The sequence below is a fragment of the Chlorocebus sabaeus genome, chromosome 20, assembly GCF_047675955.1.
Source record: "Chlorocebus sabaeus isolate Y175 chromosome 20, mChlSab1.0.hap1, whole genome shotgun sequence".
NCBI lineage: Eukaryota > Metazoa > Chordata > Mammalia > Primates > Cercopithecidae > Chlorocebus > Chlorocebus sabaeus.
The window spans coordinates 11900637-11916024 of NC_132923.1; the positions used below are offsets into that span (position 1 = coordinate 11900637).

At 48.2% G+C, this 15388-nt stretch overlaps 2 protein-coding genes across 6 annotated transcripts in view; both read right to left on the reverse strand.

Moving 5' to 3' along the window:
• Positions 1–5458, reverse strand: part of TUFT1 (tuftelin 1) — a 44787-nt gene extending 39329 nt beyond the window's left edge. For all 4 annotated transcript variants that reach the window (XM_007977192.3, XM_007977190.3, XM_007977191.3 and 1 more), the window contains exon 1: positions 5325–5458. In XM_007977192.3, coding sequence (XP_007975383.2) covers positions 5325–5384 — 60 coding nt within the window. In that variant the 5' untranslated portion in view covers positions 5385–5458. The remainder of the gene's footprint in view (positions 1–5324) is intronic.
• Positions 5459–7073: 1615 nt separating this feature from the next.
• The window catches only part of CGN (cingulin), a 28215-nt gene continuing 19900 nt past the window's right edge, over positions 7074–15388 (reverse strand). For both annotated transcript variants that reach the window (XM_007977193.3, XM_037997947.2), the window contains 9 exons: positions 14943–15200; positions 13192–13362; positions 11634–11795; positions 10641–10730; positions 10087–10170; positions 9872–9990; positions 9417–9525; positions 8869–9032; positions 7074–8552 (listed from right to left, as the gene is read on the reverse strand). In XM_007977193.3, the coding sequence (XP_007975384.3) occupies positions 8411–8552; positions 8869–9032; positions 9417–9525; positions 9872–9990; positions 10087–10170; positions 10641–10730; positions 11634–11795; positions 13192–13362; positions 14943–15200 (1299 nt within the window). In that variant the 3' untranslated portion in view covers positions 7074–8410. The remainder of the gene's footprint in view (positions 8553–8868; positions 9033–9416; positions 9526–9871; positions 9991–10086; positions 10171–10640; positions 10731–11633; positions 11796–13191; positions 13363–14942; positions 15201–15388) is intronic.

Consider the following 15388-nt stretch of genomic DNA (forward strand, 5'->3'; position numbering starts at 1 on the left):
TCTATCTGTAGGCCCTCCTCTCACCCCTGGGACCCTCCACTGGTTGAGGAACCTGGATCATCAAGAAAATGAGAAAGAAACAGATAGGAAAAAACAAAAGTCAGCATAATGAGGAGGAGCAAACCTTGCCCAAACCAGAGAGTTCCCAGACTCGTCCTCCATCCCTTGGCTGGTTGCTTAAAGGAGGTTAAAATAGTCTAGTCCAAGCCAGTAGAAATAGAAAATAATAGCTAACATCTGAGTACTTACCACATGCCAGGCACTGTGCTTCATATTTTATATGTATTATCTAATTTAATCCTCACAACTACCTTATGAGAAGGGTGCAATTATTATCCCAGTTTTACAAGTGAGAAAACTGAAAACGAAAAAATTAAGTAATTTGCCTAAGTGAGCTTGGGCAAAGCAGATATCAAAGCCTGATAAGAGCCCACCTTAGTAAGATTCCCACAGCCATGCTCTTTTGTGTTTGTTTGTTTGAGTCGGAATTTCACTCTTACTGCCCAGGCTGGAGTGCAATGGCATGATCTCAGCTTACTGCAACCTCCACCTCCCGGGTTCAAGCGATTCTCCTGCCTCAGCCTCCCAAGTAGCTGGGATTATAGGCATGCACCACCACACCCCACTAATTTTGTATTTTTAGTAGAGATGGGGTTTTGCCATGTTGGTCAGGCTGGTCTCGAACTCCTGATCTCAGGTGATCCACCTGTCTCAGCCTCCCAAAGTGCTGGGATTACAGATGTGAGCTACCGAGCTCAGCCCAGAGCCATGCTCTTGACCACAATGCTATTAACAGAAACTATAGTTTATTACATTAACAAAAATTGTAATACAATTACACTGGGAGGATGGGAAGGAAGCACGTGAGGGGTGGGAGTATAGATTTTCCTATAATTCCATCAACAGATGTCTAAAACTGATAAATCAAGAAAAATCACGGTAAGCATATTATTGAGAAACATGGAGGTAAACACAAAACACCTAAAAGAGTAGAAAGTGGTTACTTCCATGGAGCAGAACTTGGAATAGGGGACTGCTATTTTCTTTTAAAAGCCTTTTGATATTATTAGATCTTTTAAAATCACACACATATATTTCTTTGATAAAAAGTGATTTAAGAGACCGGGCATGGTGGCTCATGCCTGTAATCCCAGCACTTTGGAAGGCCAAGGCAGGCAGATCATTTGAGGTCAGGAGTTTGAGACCAGCCTGGCCAACATGATGAAACCCCATCTCCAGCAAAAATACAAAAATTAGCTGGGCATGGTGGCCCATGCCTGTAATCCCAGCTACTCGGGAGGCTGAGGCAGAAGAACTGCTTGAACCCGGGAGATGGAGGGATGCAGTGAGCCAAGACTGTGCCACTGCACCCTAGCCTGAGTGACAGAGGGAGACTCCATCCCCCCGTCCCCCGCAAAAAAAAAGGTGATTTAAGGTCAGGCGCAGTGGTGCACACCTGTAATCCCAGCACTTAGGGAGGCCGAGGCAGGAAGATTACTTGAAACCAGGAGTTCAAGACTAGCCTGGGCAACACAGTGAGAACCCACATCACGAAAAATGAAAAATTAGCTAGACATGTTGGGTATGCCTGTGGTCCTAGCTACTTGGGAGGCTGAAGTGGAAGGATCTCTTGAGTCCAGGATTTCAAAGCTGCAGTGAGCAGTGATCACGTCACTGCACTCCAGCCTGGGCAACAGAGTGAAACCCTATCTCAAAAAAAAAAAAAAAAAAAAAAAAGTGACTTAAAGACAGATGGAAAGAAGGAAGGAAAAGAGGGAAGGAGGGAAATGAATCAGAGATCATCCATGGTAAAGTCTAATGTCATAGACATCCGTTCTTTGGCCACACAGCTTTCATTCCCCTCCACTGATAACATTTGGATCTTTGGAGAATCTCCTTCCATCACTGTAATCTGGGGGGCCTATCAATCAAGGAACCCTGTCCCGCTCTGGACAACTGGGGGCCAAGGGACAATGGCACTTTCTCCCTCGAATCTTGAGCATAATGGCACAAAGACCTAAAACAGCTGGAACCAATTCACCAATAGTAGTAAGCCTCTGTTGTTCCACTTACCCAGGCCCCAGAACATCCTTGGTTAGGGCTTTTTAAGCTTTCCCTTAAATTCTGTGAACTGCTTCATTTCCTTCTAATAATTTCCTCATCTGCTTAGTTTAGCTGGAGTCATTCTCTGTTGTTTATAACCAAAGGAAGTTAATGGAAATACCTAGCAAAAAGGAGTTTGGTGTTTATTTGTTCTTTTATTTGCCAATATAACTTTTTACTACAGTGGCTTGCAAAACTTTTCAATCTCAAAAACATATTTCACATCAAGACCCAGGAAACAAACATGCACATATATAATACACACACACACACATATATATATATATATACAACTGAAATAAAAGTTCTACCAAAAATGTCTATCCTCACTAACACTCTAAGAGTGTTAATTCTATTTCTTTTTTAATGCTGGTCTGACCTACTAAGTCGATCTCAGACCCACTAGTGGTTATGGTCTGCAGTTCTGAAAAACACTGGCTCCTTGTACCTGCTGCATCTGCCTCCAACAATAAAAACATCCCAGAGAGTGTACTGGCCCTGTGTCCATGTCCCCATGTGATACACTAAGGCACACAGCCTGGCTAGTGGGGAAATACCAACAGAGTCCCAGGGCCCTCACTCACACTAGGATCTCTAATCAGGTCAACTCTCTACACTCTGACTCCGGAAGAAACATCTGTTCATTTATTTATTTACTCACTTTGCGCATGCATTGAGCACCCATTCAGTGGTGTGAACATATGACAGATTCCTGGGGGTTGTCCAGAGCCATAAATTCTGTCTGCAAGTTGGCTCAGAGAAGAGGAATGCAGGACAAGGCCTGTGTCCTGACTGTTCACCATCTCCTCCCCTCCCTTAAGGGCCCAGGAATGTCTCCAAGACCAGATCTGGACAATGATTACTTCATTCCCAGCTTTGGAGTAAAATAAGTCTCAAGTTCAGCCCAGAAAAAAGGAATAAAAGGGAATTTCTTTTTCTCCTTTACTCCAGAGGTCTCTGGTTAGCTTCAAACTAACCCATGACTGGAGACCATCTGAATTTCTTGTCCACTATTTTCTCTTAATAATTTTTTCTGCCCACCAAATAGCAAAAACATCAAGAAAGAGTAGAAGGGGCCAGATGTAGTGGCTCATGCCTGTAATCCTAAGCCTTTGGGAGGCCAAGGTGGACAGACTGCTTGAGCCCAGGAGTTCAAGACTAGCCTGGGCAACATGGTGAAATTCCATCTCTACCAAAAAAAAAAAAAATTTAGGTGTGGTGGCACGCACCTATAGTCTCAGCTACTTAGGGAGGCTGAGGTAGAAGGATCTATTGAACCCAGGAGGTGAAGGGTGCAGTGAGCTGAGATCGTGCCACAGCACTCCAGCCTGGGGAACAGAGCAAGGCCCTGTTTCAAAAAAAAAAAAAAAAAAGAAGAAAGAAAGGAAAGAAAGAAAGAAAGAAAGAAAGAAAGAAAGAAAGAAAGAAAGAGAAAGAAAGAAAAGAAAAGAGGAAAGAAACGAAAGGAAGAAAGAAAAAAAAATAGTAGAGGTTAATGATTCATTGACACTGCTAGTGCCAACTTGGTCTTAGACTTCTTTCTGGATCTCTTTTCTATATAGCAAGCAAGCAAAAAGCAGCCCAAACATCCCTCTCCTTTATTTATCTCATACCCTTTTTCCTCAACTATTCCAAAAGAGAGAGCAAGAGCATGGAAGAGAAGCTACAGGTGGTGTGCACCTGAAGTCCCACCTACTCAGGAGGCTGAGGCAGAAGGATTGCTTGAAGCCAGGAGTTCAAGGCTGTGGTGTGCTATGATTGCACCCGTGAAGAGCCACTGTACTGCAGCTCCTGCAACATAGCAGGACCCTCGTCGCTTAAAAACAAAGAGCATGGAGTAGGACTTGTGGCTGACACATAATGGATGGATTTCTTCCATCTCTTCAGAGTCTCATAGCTGGGGATGTGGCAGGCTACAGATGAATGGGGTTTGGGCAACTGGGGTTGGCCAATAGCAACATCTGTATTTTAATGTGGCAAAAACACTCATAGCCTGGACAGAAGTGGAGAGGGGACTGGGAACAGAACTAAATGACCAACTGTATTCTACACCTGAAATGAGTTTGAAGAAGAGCCGTAATCTAGCTGCAGTTGGGTTAGCTCTACCTCAAGAGCAGGATGGGGCAGGCAGAGGGTAACAGAATCAGATGTGGGAGGGGGGAATGATACACAAGTTCCCCATCACCTTAGTTTTCATTTCACTCCCACCCACAATAGCTTGGAAACTGATGAAATAGTACACACCTAATCTGGCTTAAGTTCCCCAACAGAGCCTAGAAACAGCCACAAATTACCCTCCTCAGCCTCTGGAGAGGAAAAACCATATGGTCAGCTAGCGTGGGGAGAACAGTGACTGGGAGCCAGAGAAAGAGGAGAGCGGGGTAGACTAGCCTGCACTGGAGAAAACCCCCTTTCTCCGCAACCCTCTCTCCGTCCAGAAGCCCTCGCTTGGGTCACTTCCCTCCCCTTCCTCCACTATCCCTGGGCCTGGCGGCTGGAGATGGAAGCAAAACTAACACACCATCCCAGGAAGTTATCGGGAGGCAGATAGAGGAAGGAAAACAGGAGAACTACAAGGGGGAAGAAGGAGAAATCCAAGACGAGAGGTGACCCCCGGGCGGAAAGCCCTATCCCTCTTAGCGAAAGGTAGAGTCCCTAGCCAATCTCGGAATAGTTTGAGTCCTACCGTCCCCCACTTGCCCCCCACCCTCCAGTGCAAGCCCTGTAATTTACTCTACCCTTTTTCTTGTTACTGATCATCCAAAGCAACATGACGAAATTCTTTGGAGGGCCTCTGAGGTCACCAGGACCCTCGACCCACGGGAAAGCCTAAGCCTCCTCGGCAGGACACAATGTCCAAAGGCGCTCAGGGACCCAGTCCCTTGAGCTCATTCTCTTATGACCCAATCTGGCTGCCCACAAGACGCCTCAGACCCGCGGCCCAAGCACGGGCTCGCCGGCGCCGAGTCCCAGGCAGGAGCCGCAGGGTCCTAGCAAAGGGCAGGGACGCCCCGAACCCTCCAGCCTCAAACGAGTCTTCACCCCGCGACTCCCACTGCCCGTCGCAGGCAAAAGAATAAAAAGAGAGAAGCGCCGCGCAGGGCTGACCGCGCAAGCCGGGCACCAGGTGATGTCAGCGAACTCGGCGTGGGGCAAGGAAGGGGCGGACTTAGAAACCGGGAATACAAAACGGGGAAGACGGCGAGGGTGCTTTTTCTTACCGCCGCCTGGTCCTCTGGGTGCACGTCCACCAGGGTACACCAGTTCCGCGTCCCGTTCATCTTCCCTCGGGGTCGCAGCACACACGCCACCTCTTCACCCCGCTGTCCGGCTCCAACTGCGCGGGCGCGCGCGGAACCGCCCCCTTGTATTGGCTCATCAGGGGCAGGGCTGAAGATAGGCCACGCCCCCAGTTCACGGTTTCGCCGAGAACGGGCGATAGGCGAGGAGGTGAGGTGGGCGGGGCCAAGGGGTCTGGGATATGCCCCGTCCGTGCTCGCCCGGATTTACACAAAGGTGGGGCTTGGGAGAGACATGGGGCTGCTTTAACTGAACAGCTTTATCTGGAGTATGTGGTTGCACTTCAACATTCTTCATTAATCTTGTCGCCTTCCATCTCCAAGATCAGTATTGATCAGAGGGAATCACCCTGCCTGCTCCTAGAGGATGAGGAGCTGGAACCTGCAAAAGCTTCCTTCCATACATGCTCCTCTCCCTATACGTAAACCAGCTTGTAGGCTTTGTAGAGCTGAGTAAACTTTTCCTCCACTGCAGAAAGGCAGGCACCAAGGGCCAGCTCACTCAGACTGGCCTAAGCCAGTCTGGCAGGTGCACTTCCTTGGCAAGAGGCCCAGGAGGCCCAGTCAGCTAGGCTCTGGGTGGGGCTTGTTTGCTTGTTTTGCAGAAGCTCTTTTACTGACGCTGCCCTTATATGGTTGGGAGAGGCGGGACACATTGCCTTAAAAGGAATTTGTGTTCGTGAGAAAGGATGAGCCTTGACTTCTCCAGTTGCATTTTCTCCCCAAGCCTAGGCTGGGATCTTGAGGGCCTAGAAGAGAGGGTTGGCCAAGCAGGACCCTGGAGCATCCTCCCCACCCAGCTGCTCTTGGCAGATGGCTGCTTCACTTGGCTATGGTCCACACAGACCGCAGACAGAATACTTCAGGAGGAGGTCTGACCCACTCCTGAGTGGATAGTACCCCTATACCTGGCAATAGGCTCTAGAGAAGGGCCAGCTCCCTCTTCAAGGCAACACTAGGGCAGGAACAGCAGAAATGTCCCTACCTCCCAGTTAGGGTCTGGGTTCTATGCCAGTTAGGAATGAATGAGGATTTTTCTACCTGGGAAGTGAATGCTGGGGTTATCACTATGACCCAAGGGAATAAAACCCAGTTCTGGTCTGTCCTACTCTAACCCTCAAAAAGGCATTTACTGCTGGCCGGGCACAGTGGCTTATGCCTGTAATCCCAGCACTTTGGTAGGCCGAGGCGGGCAGATCACGAGGTCAGGAGTTTGAGACCAGCCTTACCAACACGGAAAAACTCCATCTCTACTAAAAATACAAAAATTAGCTGGGTGTGGTGGCGGGTGCCTGTAATCCCAGCTACTCAGGAGGCTGAGGCAGGAGAATTGCTTGAACCCGGGAGACAGCAGTTGCAGTGAGCCAAGATCATGCCATTACACTCCGGCCTGGGCGACAGAGTGAGACTCAGTCTCAAAAAAAAAAAAAAAAAAAAGGCATTTACTGTCCTTGCTCTTCCCAGAATGTTGTTCAGGAGAGAATGGGGCTGCCATAAACATCTCCAGGTTTCCTAGGTCCCACCAGCTCTGTTGTAAAGGGCCTCTGAAAAGCAAGGTGAAGAAAACTCTAGCTTTGGCCCCTAAACTGTACAGTTAATATGACCTTATAAAACCTGGACCTCCAAATAAGCCAAGAAAAAGAATGAGAAGACAAATCAAGGATTTCAATATAAATGTATAATTTTAATATTTAATTTAAGATAAAACCAAGGCTGGATTGGATTGGAAAAGAATGTCCATTTGCAGAAGAATATAGGAATTTTTTTAAATCACGACATTACAAGTCATTCGTGAAAACAGCCTTCCTCCTCCCACCGGCTCCCTATACAACCTGCTTAGGGAATATGAGACGTGAATCATCCCCTTACCTATTCCCTACCAGGACTTGGTTCTCCCCAAAATCCAAAGGAGAAATAAATGTCTTCCGTTGTCTCTTCCCATTTTTACAGTCAGCTTCTAACCCCTTGCAAAGCCCTGAATCAGGGCCAAACACCTCAGAAAATGAGGGTCCCTCGGTTCTTTTATCGAAGTTGGGTACATCTGGTCAGAGAAGCCCCAAGGAAGGCAACAGGGACTGACACCTTTACTTTTGGAACTTCTGCAGACAGTTGTCAGGGCTCCCAGGTGCAACCACCTTATAACCATATTCACAGTCACAGAGGAGGGAGAGGAGGAAGGATGGAAACCCTGAGCAGGACCAGACCCCCGCCACTTTATCATGACCCTACCAAAGTCCCTCTCCCAGCAGCTCATTGGCAGAGAAACCCCCAATAGCTCTCTCAATCAATCACTGGGGCAGCAGGGAAGGCTGAGGGCCCTGGCTGGGGAAAAGCTGGTCTTTGGAGAGGTATGAATGTGCAGATATAAAAGGCAAGAAGAGCATCCTTATCTCCTTACCCTGCCTAAGGCACTGAAAGGAAAAATGCAAGGTAGGAATGGCGAAGAGGGGAAAGGAAGAAGATAAAAATATAGGAACTGGAAGGATATGGGGACTACCACATGGGCCCCATACTTGTGCAAAGAAATGGGTAGAGCCATGCCTGCATGTCCGTTACCCATAACATTCCCCTCACCCTGCTCTAGAGTGGAAGGACAATGAGACGCAGGAATCCAGGGAGCACATTAACATAGGGTATTTCCCTGAGCCTTAGGGTTAAGGGCTAAAAAATAAATCTTTGTACACATGGCAATTTCTATCCCTTCCTATCCTGCTCAGTCCCCATCAGCCTAATGCTGACCATCCTTCCACTATGAGAGAGATAAGGGAGGTGTCGGCACTTGAAGAAAGGGCTCAGTTGGCTTGAAATATCCACTTCTACAGTGGAAAGTCCATCTATCAGCTTATTGCTGATGTGTTTTTTTTATCACCATCATTCAGACCCCTCCCTTTCTTAGGTCTGAATAATTGGGTCACCCATAGGAATGTGGAATCCAGGGTGGGCAGAGCAGAGCAGCACTTGCTGGGATAGGCCTTGAGCCTGGTTGCTGGGCCCTTGAGGACCACGAGCTAACAGGAGCTGGTCTGTAGGTTGCTCTCCGTAAGCAGTGACGCAATGGATGAGGGATCGTAGACACTGTCGAATTCCTCATCTGAGCTCAGCCCTTCATGTTTGAGAGCTGACTCAGCAGCTGAGCGGGAAGCTTTGCGCCTGACTCAGAGAGAAGAATAATGGTTAGGGAGGGGAAAAAAGAAATATTGAGACAGTCACCCTTTTTGTGCAAAAGAAACCCCAATTCTTCTAAGGCCTAAAGTTTACTCACAAAATCCCCAACTAATCAGATTTGGGGAGATGAGGTACAGAATACTGGCTGAGATACTAAGAAATAAATATACTGGCTTCCGACCAGAAACAAGTGACTACACAGTCCCATCTTAGAGATTCTCCTCCTTATCCAGCACAGGAGAGACCATTCCCTCCCTGCTCTAGTGTCCCTATGGAGCAAGGGCAAAAGGGCAGCCCATACCAGGAGTCCTTCTCCAGAGACTTGATCCGGGTCTGGAGTTGTTCATTGACCTCATGCTGCTCCTCCAGCTCGCGCTGGGCCTTCTTCCTCAGGCCATCCAGTCGCTCAATTTCCTCTTCTGCTTCATCCACCTGACGCTTCAAAGCCTTCACCCTCAGGCTTAGCTGGGCAGGATACCAAGTCCACACATTGGAATAGCATCTACTACCATGGCCTGGGACCCTCCCCCTTAACAATCTTGACAAGGGATAATTGCCGCTGGAAAAATGTGGCCTTGGGCAAGTTCCTTAACCTCACAGGGTTGTCTTAGGGATTAAATGTATTAACACATGTGTAATACTTACAGAACCTAGCACATCATAAGGACTCAATATATATGCTTACTACTACTTCTCTAGTCTAGTCTTTTCAATCTAATCTCTGTCCTTATACAAGGAAAGTCTATGTTTGGAAGACCTATGGGGGATAAGGGCCTCCCTTGGCTTTCAGGAAAACATATAATATATACTTGCCCGGGGTTGCTTGGCCCCAGGGTGCCATGTCCTCACCTGGTCTTTCTGGTCATTGACATGCTGCCGCTCGTCTTCAATCTGGATGGATAGCTCTTTAACTTTCCGCTCCAGTTTTCGATTGGTAGACTGCAGAACTGTCTTCTCCCTAAGGTGAGATAGAAGAATGTCTATGAGTGACCCCATTTCTAAGGGAATCCTAACTTGGCCCCCTACTGTCCCCAAGGACTTCTCTCAGTCATGAGTCCCACCGTTAGACTGGGCAGGATCCAGGGCAGATTCAAAGAACAAGGGAGAGTGAGGTCATTCACATTTCAGAATTTCTGCAACTCTCTTTGCTCTCTATCAGGAGAAAAGGTTCGCTAAAGATCAGGCCAGGTTGGCCACATCTGAGGTGGAAGATGGAGGGAGCCATAGAAGAGAAAAGCCAAGAAGGAGGGAGGAAGAAAAGGAGGGAGGGAGGGAGGGAGGGAGGAAGGATAGGCTTATGTCACCTCTCTTCAGCCTGTAGCCGCTCCTGCAACAACTGATTCTGGGACTCAAGCTGAGAGAGGCTGGCACTGGGCTTCTGGAAGCCTTCTGAGCTGGCCAACCGGGTCTTCAGGTCTTTGTTCTGAGAGAGATAAGAAGCCTCCACAGTTAGCACTCCACTGGCCATTTTACCCACCTCCTGGGGTCCATCCCTAAGAACCCTCCCCTCCCCACTCACCTGTCTCTCCAAGGAGATTTTGTCACACTCCAGGTCCTGCCGAGCAGACCTCTCCTGCAGGAGCTCTGTCCTCAGCTGATCTACCTAGTGGGGATGGGTGAGAGGACGAGACTTGGGGAGGGCTAAGGATGAACCAGCAAGCTGAACCAAGTGAGGCTGAGTCATGGGAGGATGGTCTCTGAACCCTGAATCCAAAAATTCCCAGGCAACTAAAAAATCACAGCATATTCAAATGGGAGGAGCCAGAGAATGTAAACAGGGCCTCCTTCGTCCCACCAGGAACTAGTATGCCTTGTAAACTAAAGAAGCCCCAATTCAGGTCAGAAACTAGCCCAGGCCACCAGGATCCCTTCCTCCACACAAATTATTGGCTTCTTTCCACCCAAGGAAACTGGTCAACCTTTCCCAAAGAAGATGAGACCCTGAAATAGACCCAGTCATGCACAGATTCGGCAGCCAGATGATGAAAGATGGGAGGGTAGAGTTGTTTTTGAGAGAACCAAGAGGTGATGTAGTCAGGGGTAAACAGAGATGAGGGATAAGGAGGGGGTTACCTGGTCCCGGCCACGATTCACCCGGTCTGTGAGCAGCTCCACAGTGTTCTTCTCCTCATCTAACTCTGCTTCCAGCCGTGAGACTTTTTCCTATGACAGAAGAACAAGTTAATTCTGTCCCAAATGCTGGACACCAGAATGCCAAACTCAGACCAGGAGCCTCTCAAACTCCAGCATTAACAGACTTTTCTCTCTTGCACATCCCTGTAACCTTTTGGTACTTGCCGGGGCCCAGAGCCACCATGGAGCCAGCGCCCTCTGCTGACCAGATGTGGCATCACGGGCAGGTCAGGGCCATGCTCTGGTCACCACCCTTTGACAGACAGGCAAACCCCAGAATCTACCCTTCATTGGAAAACCCTATTTCTCTAATGGGAAAACAGAGAGAAACCCAAGTACCTGGGCCAAGGCTGAGATGAAGAGACTCAGAAACTGAGGCACTGGAGGCAGTACCATGTAGAGGCTAAGAGTATATACATGGGACCAGACTGTCCAGTCGGAAAATCAGATTTACTACTTCCTGGCAGTAGACCATGGAAAGTTCATCTCTTTGCCTCAGTTTCCCTCATCTGTAAAATGGAGAAAACAAGACTACCTACCCCACAGAGTTATTCTGAGGATTAAGTCTTAAGTGCCTATCACACAGCACAATATGTTTGCTGCTGCTGTTATTATTATCAAATATAGCAAACTGAAGAATACTGTTCACTCTAAAGGGGAAACCCACTGCTCAGCTCCAGCCAACTGTTGCCATGCAGACTCAGGACAAGACACTCAGTATTACCATATCTGCCAAATACAAAAGAAACTAGAAATCCAAATTTTTAGGTGACATCTATAAATTTCTAAACATTGGCAATTGATTCAAAGTTGTTTAAAATACTGCAGCCGAACAAAACTCACCAACTGTGGGCTGTCAGTTTTGACCGCTAGTACAGAAAGAGGCTTGGAAGTCCCACCTCTTTTCCACAGGTCACACCCCAGTGCCCTCACCTCGAGGCCCTTCAGCTGCCGGGCCCTGTCGTCCTGGGAGCGCTTCTTGTTCTCTGCCTCTTGCTCCAGCCCCTGCAGTCGCTGGGCCAGTAGCTCTTTGTCCAGCCGGGCTGTGTCCCGCTCAGCCTGGGATGCCTGCAGGGCCTGCCGCAGCCTCTGGATCTAAGCAGGGGTAAAAATGCCACAGCTCAGTGTAGTAAAAAGGTGAAGGTTGAAGGGCAGGAGCAGTCCAGCCCAGTGGGCAGAAACATTTCATCACTGTCACTCTTTAGAATTACCAGTGGCATGGTGACAATAAAAAGCAGACTGACTTTTCATCCATTTTCTTTTCTTTTTCATTTTTTAGATGGAGTCTCATTCTGTCACCCAGGCTGGAGTACAGTGGCATGATCTCGGCTTACTGCAATCTCCACCTCCCAGGTTCAAGCGATTCTCCTGCCTCAGCCTCCCGAGTAGCTGGGACTACAGGCATGCGCCACCACACTTGGCTAATGTTTTGTATTTTTAGTAGAGATGGGGTTTTACCATGTTAGCCAAGATGGTCTTGATCTCCTGACCTTGTGATCCGCCTGCCTCAGCCTCCCAAAGTGCTGGGATTACAGGTGTGAGCCACTGCACCTGCCCTCATTCATTTTCTTTATTGGTTCTATTTTTGTTTTTTTTTTAAGACATGGAATCTCACTCTGTCACCCAGGCTGGAGTGCAATGGCACGATCTCGGCTCACTGCAACCTCCACCTCCCAGGTTCAAGCAATTCTCCTGCCTCAGCCTCCTGAGTAGCTGGGATTACAGGCACCCACCACGCTCGGCTAATTTTTGTATTTTTAGTAGAGATGGGGTTTCACCATGTTGGCCAGGCTGGTCTCGAACACCTGACCTCATGATCTGCCCACCTCAGCCTCCCAAAGTGCTAGGATTACAGGCGTGAGCCACCGTCCTCAGCTTCTTTATTGTTTTTAAAGTCTCTACACAACTTGGAATCACCTGAGGAGTTTTTTAAAATACTGATCCTGGATCCCATCCCCAGAGATGATGACTGAAGTGGTATGGAATACAGCTTGGGTGTGGAGATTTTTAAAAATCTCCCCAGGTGGCTCTAAGCCACAGAGTTTGAAAATCACTGCTCTACAGACAATATATTCCTCCATGCTGCAAGTCATTAGACCTAAACCTGGGCCCCAGGGACCCTTGGTCACAGGTTCAGTTAAGAGGCAAGGATGGGGCCAGGCACAGTGGCTCATGCCTGTAATCCCAGCCCTTTGGGAGGCCAAGGCAGGCAGATCACGAGGTCAGGAGATCGAAACCATCCTGGCTAACACAGTGAAACCCTGTCTCTACTAAAAATACAAAAAAGTAGCCAGGTGTGGTGGCGGGCACCTGTAGTCCCAGCTACTCGGGAGGCTGAGGAAGGAGAATGGCATGAACCCAGGAGTCGGAGCTTGCAGTGAGCCGAGATTGCGCTACTGCACTCCAGCCTGGGCGACAGAATGAGACTCTGTCTCAAAAAAAAAAAAAAAAGAAGCAAGGACCTTCAAACCCAAGGATATTAGGCTTCTACCTCATCCTGAAGCCGGCTCAGTCCCCCAGAGGTCTTCTCAGCCTCACTCGCCCAATCCTTGGCCTGGCGCTGGGCATCTGCCACCTCCCGCCGGGCCTTTTCCTTATAATCCTCCAGCTGGGCCTGGAGCTGCTGCAGGGCTTGCTTAGAGTCCTCCCCGATCTTCTCCAACTGAAACACAGAGAAAAGGGTCTTCAGCACTGTATATAAATGTCCCTCTCCAGGCCCAGACTCCCAAGACTCTCCCCCAAGGGTCTCCTTCCTGACAAGGCAGCCTTCTCTTGCTCTTTCCTGGGCCTAGGTTCCTAGTATAGCTAATAGTTATATACAGATGTCTGGGTTCAAATCCTGGCTCTACCACTTACTAGTGACCATATGCAAGTTACTTATCTCTCTGGGTCTCCGTTCCCCATCTGTAAAATGGGATAAGAATAGTAGCTATATCACAAGGTGTTGTGAGAATTACATTAGTTAATTATGTGAAGTTCTGTACTTGCAACAGTGCTTGATACAAAGTAAGCTTTAAATGACCATTTCAGCAAACCCAAGGTGCCAATGATTATAAGACGTACAACTAAGAAAAATCTGCCAATTGAACTATAACATACCATAAGTTATAAGACACAACTCTATTTCAGAAATGATAAAATGTGCATTTTTTATTGACAAATGATAAAATGCGCACTTTAGAAGTGATGTAATATATTACGTGTTTGTTCTTGTTTTACAAAAAGATTGGGAGGAGAACCTTAGCAGCAAAAGCAATTTATTTCCTTTTCTTTTTTCTTTCTTTTCTTCTTCCCCTCACCGAAATTTAAAATTCTACCAATGAAGATTTTTTTTGTTTGACAGGCTCTTGCTGTATTGCAGTGGGGCAGTCACAGCTCACTGCAGACTCAACCTCCTGAGCTGAAGCAATCCTTCTACCTCAGCCTCCCAAGTAGCTGGGAATACAGATGTCTGGGTTCAAATCCTGGCTCTACCACTAATTAGCAACCATAGGCAAGTTACTTATCTTCTCTGGGTCTCAGTTCCTCATCTACAGAGAAACTGAGGCACAAGCCACCACACCTGGCTAATTTTTTTTTTTTTTTTTTAAAGTAGAGACAGAGTCTTACTATGTTGCCCAAGCTGGCCAATGACGATTCTTATATATAAGTTTTGTAGACTCCTAAGGGAGAATCCCAGGAGATGCTCTCCAAGAATGAAGACCATAAAGGAATGGGATGTGAGGGAAAGAGCAAAAACATGGAGGGGAGGTAGGAAGGATGCCCCTTCCAGAAGATTTGGTCTTGGTCTTCCTAACAATGTACTTGAGGAAAGCAAACATCACACATTCTTTTTTGTTGTTGTTCTTAAGACAGAGTCTTGCTCTGTCACCCAGGCTGGAGTGCAGTGGCATGATCTCAGCTCACTGCAACCTCCGCCTTCCAGGCTGAAGTGATTCTCCTGCATCAGCCTCCTGAGTAGCTGGGACTACAGGCACGAACCACCACGCCTGGCTAATTTTTTATATTTTTAGTAGAGACAGAGTTTTGCTGTGTTGGCCAGGCTGGTCTCAAACTCCTGACCTCAGGTATCTGCCTACCTCAGCCTCTCAAAGTGCTGGAATTACAGGCGTGAGTCACCGCACCTGGCCATAAACATCACACATTCTGACTAACCCCTCTCCCCCAACCCCCTGTCCCCTCAGGCCAGCTTCTGGATGAGCTAGGCCTCTTCCTAAAGGCCCAGAATACCCTATGCCCCACCTCCTTGTTCAGTCGGTCCACAGTCCTGTCCAGCAAATGCTTCTCCTCCTCCAGCTCAGCCTTGCCTCGCCGGAGCACCTCCCGCTGCTTCCCTTCCTCCTCCAGAGCCCGGTTCAGTGTCTGCTGCTCTTGCCCCAGGCGGGCCAGCCCCCGCTGAGCCTCCTCGAGGCGTGCCTCCAGTGCCCGCTTGGCTGCTGCCAGACTCCCTTCCTCTTCCTGGGATGCATTCAGGGCCTCCTCCAGTTGCTGTTTCTCTGCCTGGGAGGTAGGGAAGCAGGGTTGGACTGAGAAAAGGCAAAACTTGGGTTCAAGTTATTTGGAGGTAGGTAGCTGGACGGGAGAAAGGGGGTATTTATGAAAATGGTGCGCAATGAAAACAGGCTCCTAGCAAAGAAATCAGGATGCATAGAGCAAGCAAAGGGTGAGAGATAAGAGACAAAAATACC